The 20,729-nt window shown below is 40.0% G+C and overlaps 1 protein-coding gene across 7 annotated transcripts; it reads left to right on the forward strand.

Moving 5' to 3' along the window:
* Positions 1-346: 346 nt before the first annotated feature.
* LOC108144461 (matrix metalloproteinase-14) lies at positions 347-20,451 on the forward strand. Of its 7 annotated transcripts, XR_001774364.2 has the most exons (7): positions 4,010-4,417; positions 6,706-6,903; positions 13,839-14,242; positions 16,058-16,973; positions 17,034-17,112; positions 19,449-19,699; positions 19,961-20,052. XR_001774364.2 is itself a non-coding variant. In XM_041707775.1 (6 exons), the coding sequence occupies exons 2-6, from the start codon at positions 6,745-6,747 to the stop codon at positions 20,122-20,124; spliced, it is 1,812 nt and encodes a 603-aa protein (XP_041563709.1). In that variant the 5' UTR covers positions 347-364; positions 6,706-6,744; the 3' UTR covers positions 20,125-20,451. The 7 variants fall into 7 exon arrangements, 6 of the variants coding, with proteins under 6 accessions (XP_041563709.1, XP_017124848.1, XP_017124847.1 ...); XM_041707775.1 differs by lacking the exons at positions 4,010-4,417; positions 19,449-19,699 and adding an exon at positions 347-364 and having other exon boundaries at positions 17,034-17,202; positions 19,961-20,451; XM_017269359.2 differs by lacking the exons at positions 4,010-4,417; positions 19,449-19,699 and adding an exon at positions 1,168-1,553 and having other exon boundaries at positions 17,034-17,202; positions 19,961-20,451.
* Positions 20,452-20,729: the final 278 nt, after the last annotated feature.

Consider the following 20,729-nt stretch of genomic DNA (forward strand, 5'->3'; position numbering starts at 1 on the left):
GACTGGCATTTCGGATCGGAACGACATCCGATATCGCATCGCCTTGCGTCCGACCATATAAAAGAATCTAAGCTGAGCCCCACCAGCCTCAGTCTAGCACAAAAAACGCACAACGAACTTGCAGTTACTGAGCAGCTTGCTGCAGCAAGGCAAATCTTAGAAGCACATATAGTATATGCATATTTAAACAAATTACCGAGTGTTAAAACAAATTAATTTGTGCTTCCGCTGCGTGAAAAGCTTTCCGCTATCGAAAAAGTGCGAATAAGTCGGAGAACTGAGAGTGAGAGAGAAAGCTGCGCCCTCAAGTGAATCATAAGTGGATCTAACAGTTCGCGAAAAGCTCACTAACAGCAAGCTAGAGGTGAGTCCTATTTAGACTAGCCCCTGTTGCTTAGCTAAGGATTGGGGTGAAGGGAATTTATCAATATTTATTTTTTTCTTTATTCAAAATTTATTAAATTTGAATGTATTCTAAAATTATTGAAACCAATTGATATGTACCAATTGGCTTTGAAGAAAATTCTTAAGTCAAATAATAACCAATCACCTATTTGATTTCTGTGCATAATTAAAAGTCAGCTATGAGCTTACTTACTGCTAGTCCTAGCCATAAAAAGAGCATTTTCTTTAATCCTGTTCCTCCGTAATCACATGCATTGTTAACAGTCAGTTATAAGCTTACTAACTGTTATTCCTAGCTAGAAAAGAGCTTTTCCTCTAATCCTGTTGCTCTGTAATCAAATGTTTAACTAGCAGTCAGCTATAAGCTTACTAACTGTTAGTCCTAGCCAGAAAAGAGCTTTTCCTCTAATCCTGTTGCTCTGTAATCACATGCAAAGGACGAAGGGCAATCGGACGTCTAACTATTTTCAACCACCAAAACTAGGATTTCACCTATGACAATGTGTGTATGTGTGTGTGTGTGTGTGTGTGTGTGTGTGAGCGTGTTTTTATGATTATTCGCGTGACTCGTAAACTAGAGGCGAACACAAGCACAGTTTCTGGCCATTAGACTCACACACACCCGTAGACTGGGCACAAAAACAAGAAGTAGGGGTAGTACGAAGACGACAACGCGAACATTATTTAGCTGCCACCACAAAGGCACAAAGCTGAAACAGAAAACAGAAAACAGCAAAGCCAGACGAGTCGCAATCGGAACTTGCTGTGAATCGGTCGCTGTCGCGTATCGCACCTCGCGAACTAAGTTGTTTTTAGCAGAAAGTTGGGAATATTTCTGCAGTTAGCCAGAATAAGAATATGGATAAGACCCAATCATAGCAAATTTCCCCTCTAAAGTGAGAGAGTGATAGTGACTAGAGTTCGCCTGGCTCTTATCTAACTTCGAAGATCTAATCGCAATCGGTCGCAGATAATGGCTGATAAAGTTTAAAACAACTCAGTGAAGAACTTAAAGAAAACAAAAGCCGCTTTGTGCAATATTTGCTGGAGAAACACGAGTAACCGACTTGATTATTTCACAAAGTTTAGTTTATGCAAATTCTGTTTGCTCAATTCAAACAGGCAGTTTTCGTCTGCTCTGCCTTATGGTAAGTATATATATTTAAATGACTCATCTCCGCTGGGGAGTTCCACTTTCTCAATGGGCATAGTGAGCACAATGGGTATCATCAGCAGCCGAAAGTGATCATTTGTTTGCACTTGGCATTTGACATTGCGATTGGGGCCCCACTGTAAAGACCCGGCCTAAACAATCATCACGTAGTCTAGCCACTTTGTAACATTCCGATACATGAATACATATAATTATATAGATTCATCAGATACTTCATATATCGCTGCCAAACGACTATCAAAGCCTGACCGTGACGTGATTGAGTTTTAGAAATAGTTTTTCGCACTCAAAGTCAGAGAGTCGCGCACTCCATTCAAATAAATATATACTATATTCATATACAATTAGCATTATCGGCCTAATCTGTATGACAATTATATGTTCTGCTTGGCTAGGTGCCACAGTTCAAAGGCAATGGCAAAAGTCAATGCGAAATCGCTTGTTGTGTGGTGTGGAAAAGTTCATTTCACTGCCGGCGAAGGCAACAAACCTTAATGCCGGGGGGCATGGTCTAAAAATACCATAAATAGTTGTCATTAAAGGCAGAAGAAGCTCATAAATATTTCATTGTCCCAATGGCAGGGCACAAACTGCATCGCACAGCAGGCGACGACAACAAGTCAACTTGTCCACAGCCATAACAGAAGAATGAACACATATATATGTACATATATCTAAATGTATATATGCACAGGGACCAGAACAGAACAGATGGGGAAGTTGGTAGGGGGCTCTTAAAGAGGCAACTGACAGCAGACCAGATGCACTTGGTCCATGGATAAGTGGCAGCAACAGCATCAGCATCGGATTTGTCTCACAGCCCTCGCTTTGTTCTGCCAACTTTTGCCCCGTTCTGCCAAGTTCTGCCAGTTCCATAAAGCGAATCAGGAATTGTCGTTAAGGCAAAATGCCGCCTATTATCTGGATGTCGGATTTACTTTTCGCTTTTTAGCTGCATGCCCAGCTGCAACCTTTGGCTTGGGCTGGTAAACAATTGTTCCGGGCGATTAATAGAGATTTGTTTGCGCTTAGGTAGCAATTTACTTCACGTGGCCCGCCGGCTCTGGACTCAGATTCTGACTCACCGAAAATTGCACTCAATTGAAACTAATGGGATGGCACTGACGTACTCTGGAATATTTTATTGATTCTCAGAAGAAGATACGCAGAGATGAATAGCTTATTAGCACTGATTCCCGGTGGCTGGTGCTAATATGTGGGTCTTGAAAGCACATATGCGATCCAGATGATAGAGAAAATAAATTACTTCATTCATTTAAGTCCCAACTTGTGACTGGCACTTAACATTTTTTAAAATCTTTATTTATTTGAATCTTAAGTCTTAATAGCAGAAAACAATTAAAAAAAATATTAAAAAAGGAAATACTTTAATACTTTTAAACTCAGATATAATAATGAACTTTTATTAATTTTGTGACTTCACGCCTACTTTTGCTACTTAAATATATTTGGCTTAAAAGTTTTGGAGCGTGTCACATTTAACATTTAATAATCATTCAAATGTTGAGGATTTCCATTCTTATTCATCCAAATTGTTTTTCAATATTGTTTATTTATTCTGAAATTACTTAATTGTGTGTCTTTTGTTGATATGGTGAATTACTCATTAATTTCTTTACGTCACAAAACATTTGTGTCTTTAAAAACATGCTATATTAAAAAAAAAAAAACATTATTTGTTGGAGACTTATTAAATAAGAGACTTATCAATAAGTTTCTTAATTTTATTTTTATTATTTAAAGTTTATGAGACAATCATTTAACACACTTTTCAGTTGTGTGAGTGCCCATAAGCACATCTTTAGCCCCAATAAAATGGGATTATCATTTATGAACTTAATCATTTACGCATTACTCATACGCTCATTGAGAAATCGCTTGGACACGGGGAATCCAAACCGCAGATTCATTCATAAACATTTTTTTCTGTTAGGTGCGGGGTGTGGCGGAAATTCATTTGAAATCGAATGCGATTTTTAAGAAACAAAAGCTGTTAAGTTTTAACTGTTTGCCCAGGGGAAAAGGGAATATGTTAAACCTCAAGACAAACTGTCAATTGCCACTGAGTGTTTTTTTTTTTGTGGCCACTGCGGCTGCTGTATGACACATATGTGGATGATTCCAAGAACTCGGCATTACTCATACGCCCCCCTCTCCCCAGAGTGTTGATGCGGGGGAGGGGAAGGGACAACTTCGATTATTGGCAACAGGTTTCCAAAGGCCCCCACCGCCACTGAATCTCCAGTTAGCATCGCCTCTGTTAAGAAAAAGCTTTTTTTTGTTGTCTCCCAAAAGCTCAAAACACGATCGGTACCGCCTCTGCCGTAGTCGGCGGCGCAGTCGCAGTCACAGTTGCCGTCGCTGCTGACTGCAACAGTCGTAGTCGTTTGCCAGCGACCGCTGAAGATCAGTTGAAATTTGCGCGCTGCCCAGGGCGGATGTGTTTAGCGGCGAGAAATACAAAATAAACAGAAACGAAGTCTAACCCGAAATATTATATTAACCTAAGCAGTAAACGCTTCAATCCGTTCAAAAGAAGATTTTTCGAAAAGTGAACCAGTTCAGTTTTGAGTTTTGTTTTTGAACGCGGAAACAAGCGGCAAAATGGAAGTGCCAGCGGGCAATTAGTGCAGCCAGACATAAAGACACACAGTCAGCAGAGTCACTCGAAATTAAAGTAGAAACAAAAGGACTGCGATTATAAATTATAAATAATAAATAATAAACAACGACAACACATCCACAGCGGAATAAGCAGCGACGACAGCTACAACAAACAACAACAACAATAGCCACAAGAGGAGAAAAAAGAAAAATGTATGTGCCCGAGAGCTAATTAATTAATTTGTAAGTGTTGCAAGCGACATGCAGGCAACAAAGGCAGCAATAATAGTTCATTGATCTGCAACTGCATCCCACTCGGCTTGGCTCGACTCGGCTCGACTTGGCTTGGCAGTTAATTGAAAAGGTCAAGAAGCGGGAGCCAACTGATAAATCAGCCCATTAATCAGGCCCACACACACCCTATGTGCACTCCACTTTGGAGGTGAACTTGAATACCAAAACCAATTTGGAAGTATTTCGACATGGGCTACAGCTACTTGCACAACTTAACGATACCGCAACCGATACGACTGGGTGCTATCACTAAGGTCAAGTTCTAGTAACACTTGGACACACGGCCCGTCCGAGTCATACACAAAAATATTTATTTGGTACTTCACAACATAACTCCCAGCCGATCCCCATCATATCTTATCGCTCACATGGCATATTCACCCGCTGATAAGGTGAACAATGCCAAAAGGCTATGGCAAGTGGATTTTTTGGGGGTATTTTTCAATGGATGTCAGTGAGACGGGCGGTTTGGCCAAACTGGTTGGCATCTAAATTCATTTATTATTTTAATTTATTTGTAAACGAGCTTTACCATCCATAAATTTGACTCACGATCGCTTCTTCGAAGAACTGCGATTCAGAGAAGATTAAATGGAACCGGCTAACCGGTTTGCTGGCCAAATCTACCTTATCAGCTTTAAGCAAAAGCCTGTTTATGACCCAATTTAGAACATCGCGCACACACCCAGACGTGTGCTACATGTCGTATACGTAACCATTATGATAAACACAAAAACAGGGCAAACTTTCGCGTTGAATGCAATTGCGCCACCGATTCATTTGGCCAAAGCACTCAAAATTCGCTTTTATTGATCTAACAAGCGAGTGAAATGCGTCCATTGTTATGACAACCCCATGTGGCCTAACCCATCCTCTCCACTTTCCCCTTCAACCCATCATCAGCGGAGTTAACCACACGGCGCTAACCTTAAACTGTCAGCCAGCCGACCTTCAACCCGCCCCAAAACATTTGCCCAAAAAAAAAAGAGAAAATGGGAATTGTTTATGGTATTTGCTTAGCAGAAATTATTGTAATCAGATAACAGCAGGCCAATGGGGTGTGCGTATATACATTATATATTTGCATGTTCATTTGGCTGGATCTAGCGGCTAATTGCCGTACATAAAAAAGCCTGTTAAAAGTGTCCGCTCAGAAATCCCCAGCGATTAGTCAGCAACAACAAGGCAGACTAAACTGTACAGTGTCCGCTTTAAGTAGATATATATATCACATATTCGCAAAGGTGCCTGCCACACGGCGTATACTTGATACGACTTATCGCACTTTCCAGCCCGTCATTTCTGCTGATGTCACACAAGTAGAATGGGGACAAGCCTGAGACAGATCAGCATAGGTGCAAGATATAGTGGGATAAACATGTCCGTAAACATTATTGTTTATATAGTAGCCATTTCTGGCACTTGTCTCGTGCCCTAGGTCAACATTCGTCCATATCAAGTGAATTATTTGATGGCTATTTTTAGCAAATCAAATATCTGAATATCAACAAAAGGTCCCACAATCCTTTACGGTTATGGCCAACTTGATATTTACCAGTCTAAAATTAAGCTCTAATTGGAGTCTAAACTTACACACAAGAGCCGTTTATGACGTCCAAGCTAGCCAGACATCAGAGCACATGACTTGTATATCTTGGCCGATCAAAATATCAGGCACCGGACAGATGGGTGGCTCAACGAATCCGATATACTCTACGTGGGGATTACGCAGATACGGTGGTTAGGTTGTGCAAATGTTTGACTGTGATAAGGGGATATTCTTAGGCCGATGGCTTAATGGCTTCACAAGATGTGAGAGTGCAGTTTAAGGGCTCATAATAAAAAGCGTGCTATGGGCAAACATAATAAAGAGTATACTACAGCTCAGTTTGGTCATCTCAAGTGTGGCCCCACTTGAGTTGTACTATTTTCTACTACGTCTTGGAGTAGCAAACCCCCGATTCTCGGCAACGCCGGCCACTTCCGTTTGCCGTTCCACCTGCCACAAAGAATGTGTGCCACATTCAACCTGTTGGAAAGTGGGAGTGGCAGGTGGCAAGGTGGCAAGGTGGCATGATTTCCGTTCGCCCTTTTGCACTTGTACTTGGCCTGGTCCCTTTTCCATTCTAGCCTGTTCCTGTTTGCTGCTTTATTACTTGGCCCCCGGCTTTATGAAATATTAATTGACCTTTTTTTTGCCTTTGCAGTGATATAAAGTTCAAAGTGCTACCAGCAAGTGGAACTACATGACAATTAGACCAACAACGGGAATAGAAACAAGCAACAGCAAAAACAGCAACAAAATGACAAACTGCCAAAGTTCAGTGTTCGTAGTCGTAGGCACCCTGCTTTCAATTCTGGCAGCGGCACAAACGGCACCAGTATCAACCACCACACAGGCAGAGGTGAGTACATAATTAAGTTATTAACAAAACACAACAACAAAAAAACACAGTTTAATGGATCCCAGTAAATTGCTAAATTAAATAAACATTCATCTATAATTTATACAAAAGTTTCTAATGCACACAATGTAAGGCATGCAATCAGTAAGAAAAAAAGAGAATATAATACTAAGTCTTAAATATTCTTTTAATAAAAAAAAGAACGCAGCAGGGCACAACATATAAGCCGGAAAGAAATGGAAATTGAAAAAGCTGGGAATGTTTAAAACCAAAAACAAAAAAAGGGTATTATATTAACATCAAGCAATATAATATTTGAGTACTGAAGGGAATTCTAAACAGTAAATTGCTAAATTAAATAAACATTTTTCGATTCATCTATAATTTATATAAAAGCTTGTAATGTTTTTCCTCATGCACTGCTCAAAATGTAAAGCATGCAATCGGCAACAAAAAAGGGAATATAAAAATAACAAGTACTAAATTATTGAGTAATAATAATATCATTAAAACAAGAAAGAACTCGAAAATAGAAAAGCTTGTACATTCAGAGAAAATAAATGGCAAATTCAAATATTGTCACTTTGAAATAAATATTTACGGTACTGATTACACTTCACGGGTTACACTTTCTTTTTTTATAATACAAAGTATTATGAAATTTGAGTATTGAAGGGAACTGAGGGCACAGCATTTAAACAGGAAAGAAATCGAAATGGAAATGAATCAGAATCAGAATCAGAGACAGAGTCAGTTTGTTGCACTTGAGGTGGCAGTTAACTGCACGAGATAGCCGCTTTGTCTGGCACTGTCTCGCCCGATATTATGTATTATATATACTATATAGTTTATATGGCCACTGTGCGGCTTTACTTCCGATTTGCATGACAGGCGTGCCAGGCGCTCAGAGTTTTTGAGCTGGTTGCATTTGGAAATTATACTTAATTTTACACTAGACATACTACACTGTGCATACGGGTATCTGGTGGAAATATTTTGTATTCACGAGTGTGACTGTGCAACAGGCTCACGCGCATCGCATGTCAACGGGAATTTTTATTCCGCTCACACACTCGATTTTGGCCCGGCTCAGAGGTTCTGGCCTTAGCCTTAGTCGGATGGTCGGAAAAGTGCATGTCCGCCGGCTAATTGCAGTCTGATTATCGCTATCGTTATCGCTCGTGACATTGGTGACTTTCCACCAGAAAATCACACACGCCATTGACTGGCCAGCACATCGATTCCAATGCATTCCCTTAAATGAATGTCAGTTCTCAATGAACTTAAAGTGATGAAATATCTGTAGTAATAGGAAGTACTATCACTGATTAGCATAATTGCGAACCATGACATTTTCAGGAATTTCCCCTCTTTAATTCACTAAGTGCACTGCCATTAAATTTGCCTAAGATTCTTAGAAGTGATTTAAAAACACATTTAAAATTCAGGCTCGACGTGCTTATCACCGACCACATATACATTTTTTGTTTAAGCTCCCATAAATACAAAAAATATTGCATATACTAAATATCTAACTCATCAGATAAGTTTTTAAATGCGTTTTAATTTAAGAAATGATTCAGAAGTACGCTGTTAAGTTGAAAAACCCTAGTGAACGACTTCTCAAGTCGTCACTGTCAAAAGTTGTCTGCGGGTATTAAAAAATGCATTTAATTTCTTTTACCAATCACTTTTGATAATTGTTGTCCAAAAATAAAAATTAACACAAAAAAATCATTGATAAAAAAACTAGTTAAAATAAAAATACGAATTATACGAATTAGTATAAAGAAAAAACCGTATTACGAATTAAATCAATATATATAAAGATTACAAAGTAATAACTGATAAGTGCATAGCCATTATATAAAAATTCTTTTTGATTGCTTCATGTGATTCAGAAGCATTAACTTCAAATTACTTAACAAAAAAAATTGATAACAAAACGCCATAAATTAAAGCTTTCCATTAATCGAATTATTCCTCCCCGCCAGCAACTTTATTTCCACGCTTTCAATTTATAAATATTTATCTCCGGTTAATTGCTTGTCATGATTGCTGTTTAGCTGTTTAGCCGAATGTAATTTCCATTTACAATTTCAACAATTGCTGCAGCATCGGCACGTTTGCACTTGGAGCTATCTACCTGAAGCTAATCACGTTTACTGGCCACAGACTTGCATAAATTAGTTGGGGAAAATGGGGAGAACCGATGCCAGAACTTCCTGATTAGCCATTTGCGATCGCCTGCCTCTCACAAATGATTTAGCCAATCGATTCCATACGATTTGATTCGCTTTGATTCGCTTTGATTCTGGGCCCCAGCACGCATAAGCGCGTGCTTAACATTGTTTTTAGGTTTTATTTATGTTTTACGTAAGTGGCTAATTGGTATGTTGGCCGCGTTGCCTATAACTTGGCTCGTTGTCGCTGGCCAGTCGCCCCAAAAGCGGCTAAAAGGCGACACTCAACCGCCGTGTGTGACGTGTTCGTCTCTCCAATGTCAGGTTCTTTGTTCCCCGCAGAACGCTTTCTAATAAATCTTCCCGGAGAATGCAAATCGTGCAGACCACCGATGGAGCAAGGAGGAAATCGTGATTTGATATGTCTTCCACTTTATCATTAATTATCCTCATTGATGAGATCTGGTGCGATCGGATCGGAACAGGAAAAACTATATCCATTACCAAGTGAGTCATCGGTCTGGAGAGCAAGTATACATAATAGAGCTGTCAAGAGGTTAATTACTCGTTCGAATGAACGAAATTGAAATGAGCTCAGGCATTCGTCATCGCTGTGGGCGAACGAAAAAGGCAAAATACGCCTAAGAAACTCGTAAAACTTTCCTGGTTTTTTAATTACAACAAAATCACAAAAGCACACTTTAAGAAAATCCATTCGTGCATTAGACTTATTTACACTTTCCCAACTCACTTTTCTGGGCAAAAAAACCAATCAATAGTGTGTGTTTTTCGCCAAGTTTGATTGATTTGCCTATGAATTAGTTGCGTGCGACCTTCGCATCGCGAGGTGCCAAAAGCACAAAGGCTGCAACAGCCTTGCCGTTGCTGGCAAACAAATAGCCAGAATAGACAGTTTTTGCTGCGCCAACATCCTTTCTCCTTTTCAGACTTCCCTAAGGTCATCCATAGCTTAGCATTTCACGCGTCTTGCCATAAACAACCGCCTAAAACGGCTTGCAATAAAATCCTTTTTTGCCTGACTTTTGCATGAATAGCGCTTTTTATTGTCCGGTTATCTTAGCATCTTGACGCTTATTTATCGCTATGTGAATTAGCCACTTGCAGGGGGGCGAAAAAAAAGCTGGCCGAGAAAAAAATGGTAGAAAGACACCTTTTGTGTATGGCGTATGGAAATGTCAAATATTTTGTGGGAGTTTCCCTGGCCAACCCACTTAGGAAACCCTTCAGGTAAATGTCAAGGAATTTGTCTGAGCTGAATTATGTGTTTTATGTGTCTAGAGAGCTGGAGTTTCAAATGACCAGTTTATTGCTAAAATTTAAAAGTTCTTTCTGCGCAAAAGCCAAGCCTTTTTGTACAAGCTCTACGCTTCGTAACCCAATTTAGTTGGCCAAAACCAGCTCGAAATTCTGTCAATTTAATTCCTCTCTCTTTGGTCCTGAATTAAATTGAAATCGTTATACAACTTACAGCTGCATTTAAGACTGCTTAAGTTGGCCCAGTTTCAGTTTTACTTTTCCTTCGGTTTCAGTTTTGGTTTTGGCTTTCGTTATAGTTTTGAGTTTTCTTTTCCAATCTGCCCGTTATAGAAAACCAAAAAGAAATGCCGCCAAATGAGGCGCCTGCGCTTCGATTTGCGGCTGAGGTGCGAGGGGTAATGATGTAATCGCCGGGTTAAAAAAGCATTTAAACAAGTTAATCCTGTTTGCTAGTTGCCAGCGAGATTGGACAACGCAAATTGCATGCGCACGTTGACGGTGACGGTTGGAAAATCGCAGGGAAAACCTCCGCTATTTGCCTTTAATTGTCGCAGACACTTTCGTTTATGCACGTGCCACGCAAATATTTGTGCAACTAGGTCTAGGTTTGTTTGCAACCCATTTGCGAGGGGAATTAGTTGTTAGAACCTTACCATATCCCCCTTTATATCGGAATAAAAGTCGATGACCCCTGGTGACCCACATTGCGAACGCAAACTAACCACGCACCCCCGAAAAACGGATAAACGAAGAAGGTACACTCCCGAAGTTTTCCCACTCCCGCTGGCCAATAATTTTCTCATCAATTTCCACGAAACCGGGCACGTCGGCGAATGTATACGAGAAGTATACACAAATCGTTACTTGTTTATAATTTATGCATGTCCTGTTCTTGTTTCGTACGGAAATAAACGAGTACGCCTTCAATTTAAATGGGTGGAAGTTCATTGACCCCGAGGAGCAGTACCCTCTTGGTTTGCTTACCTGCAAAAGCCATTTCCCCTCTCGAAATCAAATCAAGTCGGCAGCTCTGCAACTTTGCAAACTTTGCACCTGTGCAAATTGTGTTAAATATTTGAAGGTTGCATTGCAATTCTAGCATACTTTCCGGGGCTCACAAACACATGTGTGCATACACATGCCCATCTGCAGTTTTGCTTTGGGTCCTAAAACCCCCGTGGGCCATTTCCCACAAGTTCAACTCCTTCGGCCAAGTAAACCAGGCAAGCAGGTCAACCATCTGAATAGATATTTTCCCTGGCAAACTGGTAGTTACTATTTGTGCTACACAAACAAAAAGATATATAAATGCACTGGATATCCAAGGCTTAGTTTGTATCAAGAAAAGTTTTGATATAATATAACAAGTATTTATATTGAATATATATTTATTACTAATTATTATCCCTTGTCAAAGCCTTAGCCCAAATTTACTTTTAAATACATTAAATTATTAATCGAAGTTTTTTTTAATTCATTTATAGACATTTTCCTTTGAAACTTATTTGTTTTGATAAGCAATTATAAATCAGAATGTTTAAAATTCAAGTAATCTCATTTTCCATTAGTTTTAAACATTCACATTGTTTGTTTGATACTTTTTAAGTTTTTTTTTTCCAGTGCACCTGTAGCTAGTAACTCAATAAAATATCTAGAGTGCTGGGGCGTGGCGAAAGCCATTCTTTGTTGACATTTTTGTTTTGATTATCCGCCAAACAGAAGCGGGCAAAAAAAGCACAATTTGTGTCAATGTCCAATAATAAATTGAAGTGCAATTTCAACGCCCTCTGAAACGTGACCCAACTGCAGTGCCGTGGCCCTCACCCCTTGCAGTCCGTGTAATTTCAAATAATTTGCATGGCCACGGAGCATCTGATCGACCGAATCCCCTCGAGAATCGCTAATCACATGCAAATGCACGTATATCTCAATCGATGCGGATGCATTCGACCCATGAAATCGTGGCAATGGAACAGGTGTAATGCAGAGTCGAGTAGTCCAATGACTCCCGAAAAAACAAAGTCTATGAAAAACGTTAAATTAGTGGACAAACATTTCCGTTTCAGCCCCGACTACTTCCGTTTGCCCTGTGACGCACTCACTTTTGAATGGAAGAAATGCGTCAGAAATGACTCAATTACGAACAGGTTGGGTAGTCTTTTGTTTGCTGCCAATGGGGAGTTATCTTATCGATGGAAGATAACCGAAAGAGCTCATTTCTGAGGCCCCGAACAATGCATTTGATTGCTGTCAGTCGTCTGTTTGTTCTATGACAAAAGCTGCATTACAATCCCAAGAAACTGGCATAACACCTTTTCACTGATTTCTGGGTAATCAAGGTGTTCGTAAGGGGGAGGCATTCTCCATTCGCCATTCTCCATTCGGCATTGTGCACTGCGAGTAATTATGTTAATTGCATAAAGAAGAGGCATTCCTAAGGTCGCCGTGTATGAGTCAATCCTACAACCTGTCAGTCTGTCAGTCTGTTCTGAATCTGAATCTGAATTTCGAGTGGATCTCTTGAGAGATGAGTGAAAAATACTTTCCACTTGAACCCCGCTTTGTTTACAGTTCGTTTACCTTTTGTGCTGACCCAGCTGATCGCTGGTTAAAAAAATACTGGTAGTCAACCCACCCAGAAAAAAAGATCACAGAGCCACTGGCAAAATACGCGACTTGAATGGCTAAGGTAATAAACCAGCGAAATGTTTACTTCCTCGCAGGCGGAAAGAACACAATAAAATTAACAGTCAGCTGGCATTATGCAAGATTCGGCAAATCATTATACAACATGTACCTATACTTATATATACCTATATGCGAGTTGAGGCGGCGTCATTAAGAATGTGCGACACATAAACGGCTGCTGAACCTGATCCACATGCCAAATCGAATTGTATACGCTTCTGCCAAAAACGTCAAGCGCATAAAACTCTAGGCCCGCTGTAAGACAATTTGCCGTTGTAATTGGCCAGACAACAAATTCTATTTAGTTAGTGAGCAAGCTGCTTAACTGTTAGGCTAACCTCGCATTGTTCTCCAGTCAGCGCACAAGTGCACTTCCCTGATGGGCAAACTGTTTTCATTCGATATCTCAATGTTACAATTTACAATTTACAATTAGCAATCGAAACGCTTCCTTAATGTTCCCGATGCTCGACGGAGATCGATTAAGAGTTTTCACACCTTCGCCAGTCACGTATGGCTATGGCCATATATATTATATATTGCATATACATATTGAGCATACGCAGTGGGGTCGCCCCTTCTCCCCAGCGGTTTATTTATATAAATTATAAGCCACTGTGGCAGTCATAAATTATGCAAGTCAGATGGACAGTGTGAGGAGTAGCCAGGACATGCCGTTGCCGGCCAATCTGATGGCCATAAATCAAGTTGGCCCCAAGGGGTGACCATCGGGCGCAGCCCATTGATCTTTGCAGTCATTCAACCACCGTTTCCCCTCTCCCCCAGATCTATCTGTCCCAGTTTGGCTATCTACCCGCCTCGGCGCGCAATCCGGCGAGCAGTGGCCTGCACGACCAGCAGACATGGGTGAGTGCCATCGAGGAGTTCCAGAGCTTCGCGGGCCTGAACATCACCGGCGAGCTGGACTCGGAGACCATGAAGCTGATGTCCCTGCCACGCTGCGGAGTCAGGGATCGCGTCGGCACTGGCGACAGTCGCTCCAAGCGGTATGCCCTGCAGGGCAGTCGCTGGCGGGTGAAGAACCTCACCTACAAGATCTCCAAGTACCCCAAGCGACTGAAGCGCGTGGACGTGGACGCGGAGATCGGTCGCGCATTCGCCGTGTGGTCCGAGGACACCGATCTGACTTTCACCAGGAAGACCTCCGGCCCCGTGCACATCGAGATCAAGTGAGTAGTTGGTTTGCTTGATATTACAATTAAATAAGAATGAAAGCAAACTTATGTATGCTGAAGTTAATATACCTTTGATGCTATTGGAAAAATTAAATATTTTATAAAAAGACTGTATTTCGATATATGATAAAAGAAAAATTAAGTCTTGTCGACTTTTCAATGATTTTTATACCCTTGCAGAGGGTATTATAATTTCAGTCAGAAGTTTGCAACGCAGTGAAGGAGACATCTCCGACCCTATAAAGTATATATATTCTTGATCAGCATCACTAGGCGAGTCGATCTAGCTATGTCCGTCTGTCCGTCTGTCCGTCCGTCCGTCTGTCCGTCTGTCCGTCTGTCCGTCCGTTTATATGCAAACTAGTCTCTCAGTTTTAAAGCTATCTGCATGAAACTTTCCCAAAAGTTGTCTTTCTATTGCAGGTAGTATATAAGTCGGAACGAGCCGGATCGGACGACTATAGCATATAGCTCCCATAGGAACAATCGGAAAAATAAATGAAAAAAATTATAACTTTGCTGTTTTTTAATTTTTTGTTTAGTTCTTCGACATTTAGTAATGGTTAAATATTTCCGATTTACGGTTTAAATTTCATCAAAATCGGACGACTATAGCATATAGCTCCCATAGGAACAATCGGAAAAATAAATGAAAAAAATTATAACTTTGCTGTTTTTCAATTTTTTGTTAAGTTCTTCGACATTTAGTAATGGTTAAATATTTCCGATTTACGGTTTAAATTTCATCAAAATCGGACGACTATAGCATATAGCTCCCATAGGAACAATCGGAAAAATAAATGAAAAAAATTATAACTTTTCTGTTTTTTATTTTTTTGTTTTGTTCTTCGACATTTAGTAATGGTTAAATATTTACGATTTACGGTTTAAATTTCATCAAAGTCGGACGACTATATCATATAGCTCTCATAGGAACAATCGGAAAAATAAATGAAAAAAATTATAACTTTTCTGTTTTTTAATTTTTTGTTTAGTTCTTCGACATATAGCAATGGTTAAATATTTCAGAATTATGGTTTAAATTTTATCAAAATCGGACGTCTATATCATATAGCTCCCTTAGAAATAATAAAAATATATAAAATAACTATCAAATAATTGAGCTGCAAATCATCATAGCTTCAATGTTTTTAAACATATACGAAAGTAAATCATAATTTTAATGTTTTCAAAAATGTTTAATTCTTGCAATAGCTGCAAGGGTATATGAACTTCGGCTTGCCGAAGTTCGCTTTCTTTCTTGTTTTCTATAATTCTAATGGGTGTTATATGCTGTCGTTGTCCGACTTTCATTAAATTAAAAATATAATTCCTATGGGAATATAGTAAACCTTTAATAGGAGTATATTCTACATGTTATTATTTTATATATATATAAATAATATAAAATTACGATATATATTTTAAAAAAATGAAGCTTTGTCGACTTTCCAATAAATTGTTTGATCACTCCTATGACTTCTATTTGCTGTCGTTGTCCTACACTTATTAAATTATAATAGAAATGTTATTCCTGAATAGTAAACCTTTAATTGAAATTTTTCCCATTGATAGAACTTATAGAAAGAAGATTTTTTGGGAAAGTTTCAGCCACAAAACAAATATACAATAGTTTGCGTAAGAAAGGAAATATTTGTGGAAAGAAGGATATGGCTAGTATTTTAAGGCCATTAATGATGTTCATGAATATGTACATACTATATAGGGTCTCTTTCATGTATATAATATATTCTTCTAAGAAGTCTTACGACTAAGGATACTTACCACTCTATCCCCTTTCCTAACCAGGTTCGTGGAGAGCGAGCATGGTGATGGCGATGCCTTCGATGGTCAGGGTGGCACCCTGGCTCACGCTTTCTTCCCCGTATTTGGCGGAGATGCCCACTTCGACGATGCCGAATTGTGGACCATTGGCTCGCCGCGTGGCACCAATCTCTTCCAGGTGGCTGCCCATGAGTTCGGTCACTCCCTGGGTCTGTCCCACTCCGACCAGAGCTCTGCCCTGATGGCTCCCTTCTATCGCGGCTTTGAGCCCGTCTTCAAGCTGGACGAGGACGACAAGGCGGCCATTCAGTCGCTGTACGGCAGGAAGACCAACCAGCTGAGACCCACCAATGTCTATCCGGCCACCACGCAGCGCCCGTTCACTCCGCCGAAGGTGCCACTGGACGACTCCATCTGCAAGGACTCCAAGGTCGATACTCTGTTCAATTCGGCGCAAGGCGAGACCTATGCCTTCAAGGGCGACAAGTACTACAAGCTGACCACGGACTCCGTGGAGGAGGGCTATCCGCAGCTGATCTCCAAGGGCTGGCCGGGATTGCCGGGCAACATCGATGCGGCCTTCACGTACAAGAACGGCAAGACGTACTTCTTCAAGGGAACCCAGTACTGGCGGTACCAGGGTCGCCAGATGGACGGCGTCTATCCGAAGGAGATCAGCGAGGGATTCACGGGCATTCCCGATCATGTGGATGCGGCCATGGTTTGGGGAGGCAATGGCAAGATCTACTTCTTCAAGGGCAGCAAGTTCTGGCGCTTCGATCCGGCCAAGAGGCCGCCCGTGAAGGCCAGCTATCCCAAGCCCATCTCCAACTGGGAGGGAGTGCCCAATGGTCTGGATGCAGCACTCAAGTACACCAATGGCTACACGTACTTCTTCAAGGGCAGCCAGTACTACCGATTCCATGATGCCCGATTTGCTGTGAGTAAAACTTTACTTTAGTATCTTTTTCATTACTTAACTATAATGAATTTCCCCCAGGTGGACTCGGCCACGCCCCCCTTCCCCAGACCCACCGCCCACTGGTGGTTCGGCTGCAAGAACACGCCCTCGTCCACAGGTAATATCGTCGAGGGTTCGGACAACGAGTTCGAACAGCACTCCATGATCGAGCATGCCGACGATGGTAATGGTGATGACTTCGACGCAGGTGAGTGGGACCGACTCGGCGGTAGTTTTGTTTGAGCCCGAATCGAATCAAATCGAATCGATCGAATGGATCCACGATCAACGAATCGAAAAACTTTGTAAAGTCAAAAAGATCTCATAGAAAGAAGTCTTGTATTTGTATGAGTTGTTACTTAGCGAGAAGCAGTTACGAGTCAAGAAATGATAATGATAATGATAACGATAATGATAATAATAATAAAACCCTATCTATATGGTATGTTTAATTAAGTTAATGTCTATGTAGTGAAATTCTATAACTCAAGTCGAATGTGTTTGTCTTTGTTGCCTATGGAAGAAATACATTTATAATACTTATTGAAAAAAAAAACTAATTACCAAACTGTGTATGTCCAATGTCTTTTGCTCAGTCTATATATATATATATTGTATTTATATATATCTTGTATATTTATTAATTTCTCTATACTCTTGATTTTGTGGTGTTTTACTTTAGTTTTGTTTCAGTGTTTTCAGGCTAAGTTTTACTTGGCAGAAAACAGCTTTCTCTTAGAGTATACGACATAACTAACACCTTCAACAGAAGTAACTTTTTACTAAAACCTCTATTTAATTAACATTTTTAATCTAGCGGTACTAATCCTAAAACTAAACCAACTTTGCAAAACTTTTCACTTGCTAATATATGTGTGTTCTTTGCATTAACCAAACTAACCCTATCTATATCTTTTGCTTTCGGTATTTTGGAATTATTTGTATACTTTTGAACTAACCAACTCAATTTAGCATACCATGTATAAAAAAGTTATTAAGCCTAAGAAACAACTATTAATGAAAAAAGCCATACAATAATTTAATATCTTGCTTACAGTTTAATAGCCAAGAACAAAAAATATAAAGCAATTATCAACAGCAACAACAACAGCAACAAAAACTACTGGTCAGTCGGTCTCACTAACTGTGGTCGCAGATCAATTACCACCAGAAACCATATTCCTAGCCTATAAGTCACGATCCTAGCATGCACACAATCTAACCAACTAAACTGTAGAGCCCATCAAAACCAATATAGCATCTGCAATGAGTAACTAACTAAATAACCCCTATAAAAGCAACACTATTTGTTAAACACCACAACAAGTACCAGAAATGGAAACCCCCCACGTTATGGTCTAAGCGTATTTCCGTATTTCCGTAGCACTAAGTATTTATCCAGATATGGTACTATTAATATTCGATTTTCCACACCCCTGAACTAAACTCTTTACCCTGTAGTCCAAAAAACCGCATAGACTAGAGTTCTAGTGTTTATGCGTAACCGTTTCCTTGTTTTGGCACCCTTGGCACCAAATTTCAAATGGCTAAATGGCTGGGCTGAACCCACTTACCACTCACAACCCACCCACAACCACACCCACTCCACCCAATGTTACACTTACACACCTGAAATCCCCACGTTAATTGCATGAACAAACCAAACCAAACCGAAAACGATTACTTACTAATCTAGAGCAAAAACAAAAGATTTACACCTGCATGGGAAGCAAAAAGTCGGCTGGTAGGGGTATTATAGTGCTATATATGTATATATATGTGGTCCACACACATCCCGTTATGACCCACAATCGGATATTTGTACGACACTCGCTTAACAATCGCATGCACGTGCCTGGCCCATAATCGTTAAATTTGCATTCAACAAAAGCCCAAAAAGCCGAACTCCAAAACCCGAATTGTATACCGTCATTGTCATCTGTCTGTATGTATGTATATTTCTTGCAGGCTTTAAGAGACGTGGATATAAAAACAAGAACAATTAACCACAGAGCACACAACCAGAAAAAAACACATCCAGTAAACAACTACAAGAACAGCCGAACCAAAACGAACACCAACTCCATTTACCCACCCACCCACATACTATATACTATATATGTCAGAAGAATTACAAAGCGAATGTGCCGCCGTTCCATAAAAAGCATATAGTAATCAAAAAAGAGCTTATTCCGAGTGCTACTGTCTTTCCTGTCTTCTTCTTCCTTCTTTCGTAGTCGTAGTCCCCATGCTCTATTGTAGTATCATCATCCAGTTTTTAGACTACTTATCACATAAGTATTTGTTTGAGCACATCCCCCAAGCGCCTTTCCTCGATATATACCTTCCCGAAGAATTGTTTTATTTATGCTTTTTCTTCTCTAATTTTGTTTTTTTTTAAACAAAAAATATTTTAATTTGTGGTTATTGTACAAACGCACTTGATACACACAGCACCGCAAGTGCCGAATCAGGGTATTCTGCCCGGCTGGATGTGGGGCCTAACGAACAGATTCTTCTAGAGGATCTCGTGCTCGGTCCAGCCATTAGTGTTTGTCCATCGAACCCGCTTGAGTGATCTCTATCTGAATAAAGTAAACCATCAAATCGAAACATATATAATACATGCCACGCCCACGATCTGCGCCGCCTGCCGAAACGCCAAACCAAGCCAAATAGAAAGAAACGAGTTTACAGAGTGAAGAGTATGTTAAATCAACTATTTTTATTTGATTACCCCCCTCCCTCCCTTAAGTTACTTAAGTTATATTTATTTTTCTATTTGATTTCTTTTAAAAACTCCCAACAACAATCACGTCTCCTGAAAAAAAAAAAACATAATACAGTTCTACAACTTCTATAGCTTAGATCTAAGACATTTCTGCACAAGACATCCCTTAAACTTAAATAGCCTAACGTATAACGTTACTAACTTGGTATTTTGAAATCCCGATCTTTGCCAATAGCTGTGGGCGATCACCAGTCCAACGACGAGCCCATCGCACCGGAAGTGGCCGAGCGAACCGGAAGTGGAGCCATGTCGCAAACGAAGCTGACGAGCAGCTCCGCCGTTAACACTGTGATCACCACCATCCTGATGTGTCTCGTCTCCAAACTCATCGTTAGCTAAAAGAGCCTCCGATCCCAGCGAAATATATATAGGCAGTGCATTTTGTGAACCACACAGGAACAAAGTTTCTACAATTTTACTGCACGTTGGACACCGAAAGTGCTTAAAATTCAAATGCGTAACATCATATCGAATACGATGAGAGGAAATCCAAATAACAATAATAATGAAAAACATAAGCAGAAACAGAAACAAACACAAATTGAAATCGGAAACGAAATCGAAATCGAACAGAATATCAATTGTAAATTGAGCGATCAGCATGTGAAACAGGTGCCTTATCAAATACTTTTGTTGTTGTGTAAATAAAATCAGCCTTAAATATAATGAAATAGTTTATAACATTCCGCATTCTAACGACAAAAACCGATCAGAAGTCATATCATAGCAGAAGTTCTTTATGTGTAGCCAACAACTGTTTTGGTAATGACAAATTGCGATATTAAATTTAACGAGCCATATGCAAAGAATTGGAGAGAACCAAACAAACATTATACTGAGCATTGAACGTACTTTAGTTTAGATTTAATTGTTAATGTGTGCACATGGGACATGAACTTCTGAGAGTTCCTACAGCTGTGCAACAATTTCGCAACTGTAAATGT

The sequence above is a fragment of the Drosophila elegans genome, unplaced genomic scaffold (genome assembly GCF_018152505.1).
Source record: "Drosophila elegans isolate 14027-0461.03 unplaced genomic scaffold, ASM1815250v1 contig_183, whole genome shotgun sequence".
Classification (NCBI taxonomy): domain Eukaryota; kingdom Metazoa; phylum Arthropoda; class Insecta; order Diptera; family Drosophilidae; genus Drosophila; species Drosophila elegans.

Bases quoted from the DNA above. Each gene is read 5' to 3' on its own strand.
- LOC108144461 (XM_041707775.1), top strand. From the start codon at position 6,745: ATGACAATTAGACCAACAACGGGAATAGAAACAAGCAACAGCAAAAAC. The intron at 16,974-17,033 runs GTGAGTAAAACT...AATTTCCCCCAG, and splicing joins TCCATGATGCCCGATTTGCT to GTGGACTCGGCCACGCCCCC. The intron at 17,203-19,960 runs GTGAGTGGGACC...CTTTGCCAATAG, and splicing joins TGGTGATGACTTCGACGCAG to CTGTGGGCGATCACCAGTCC.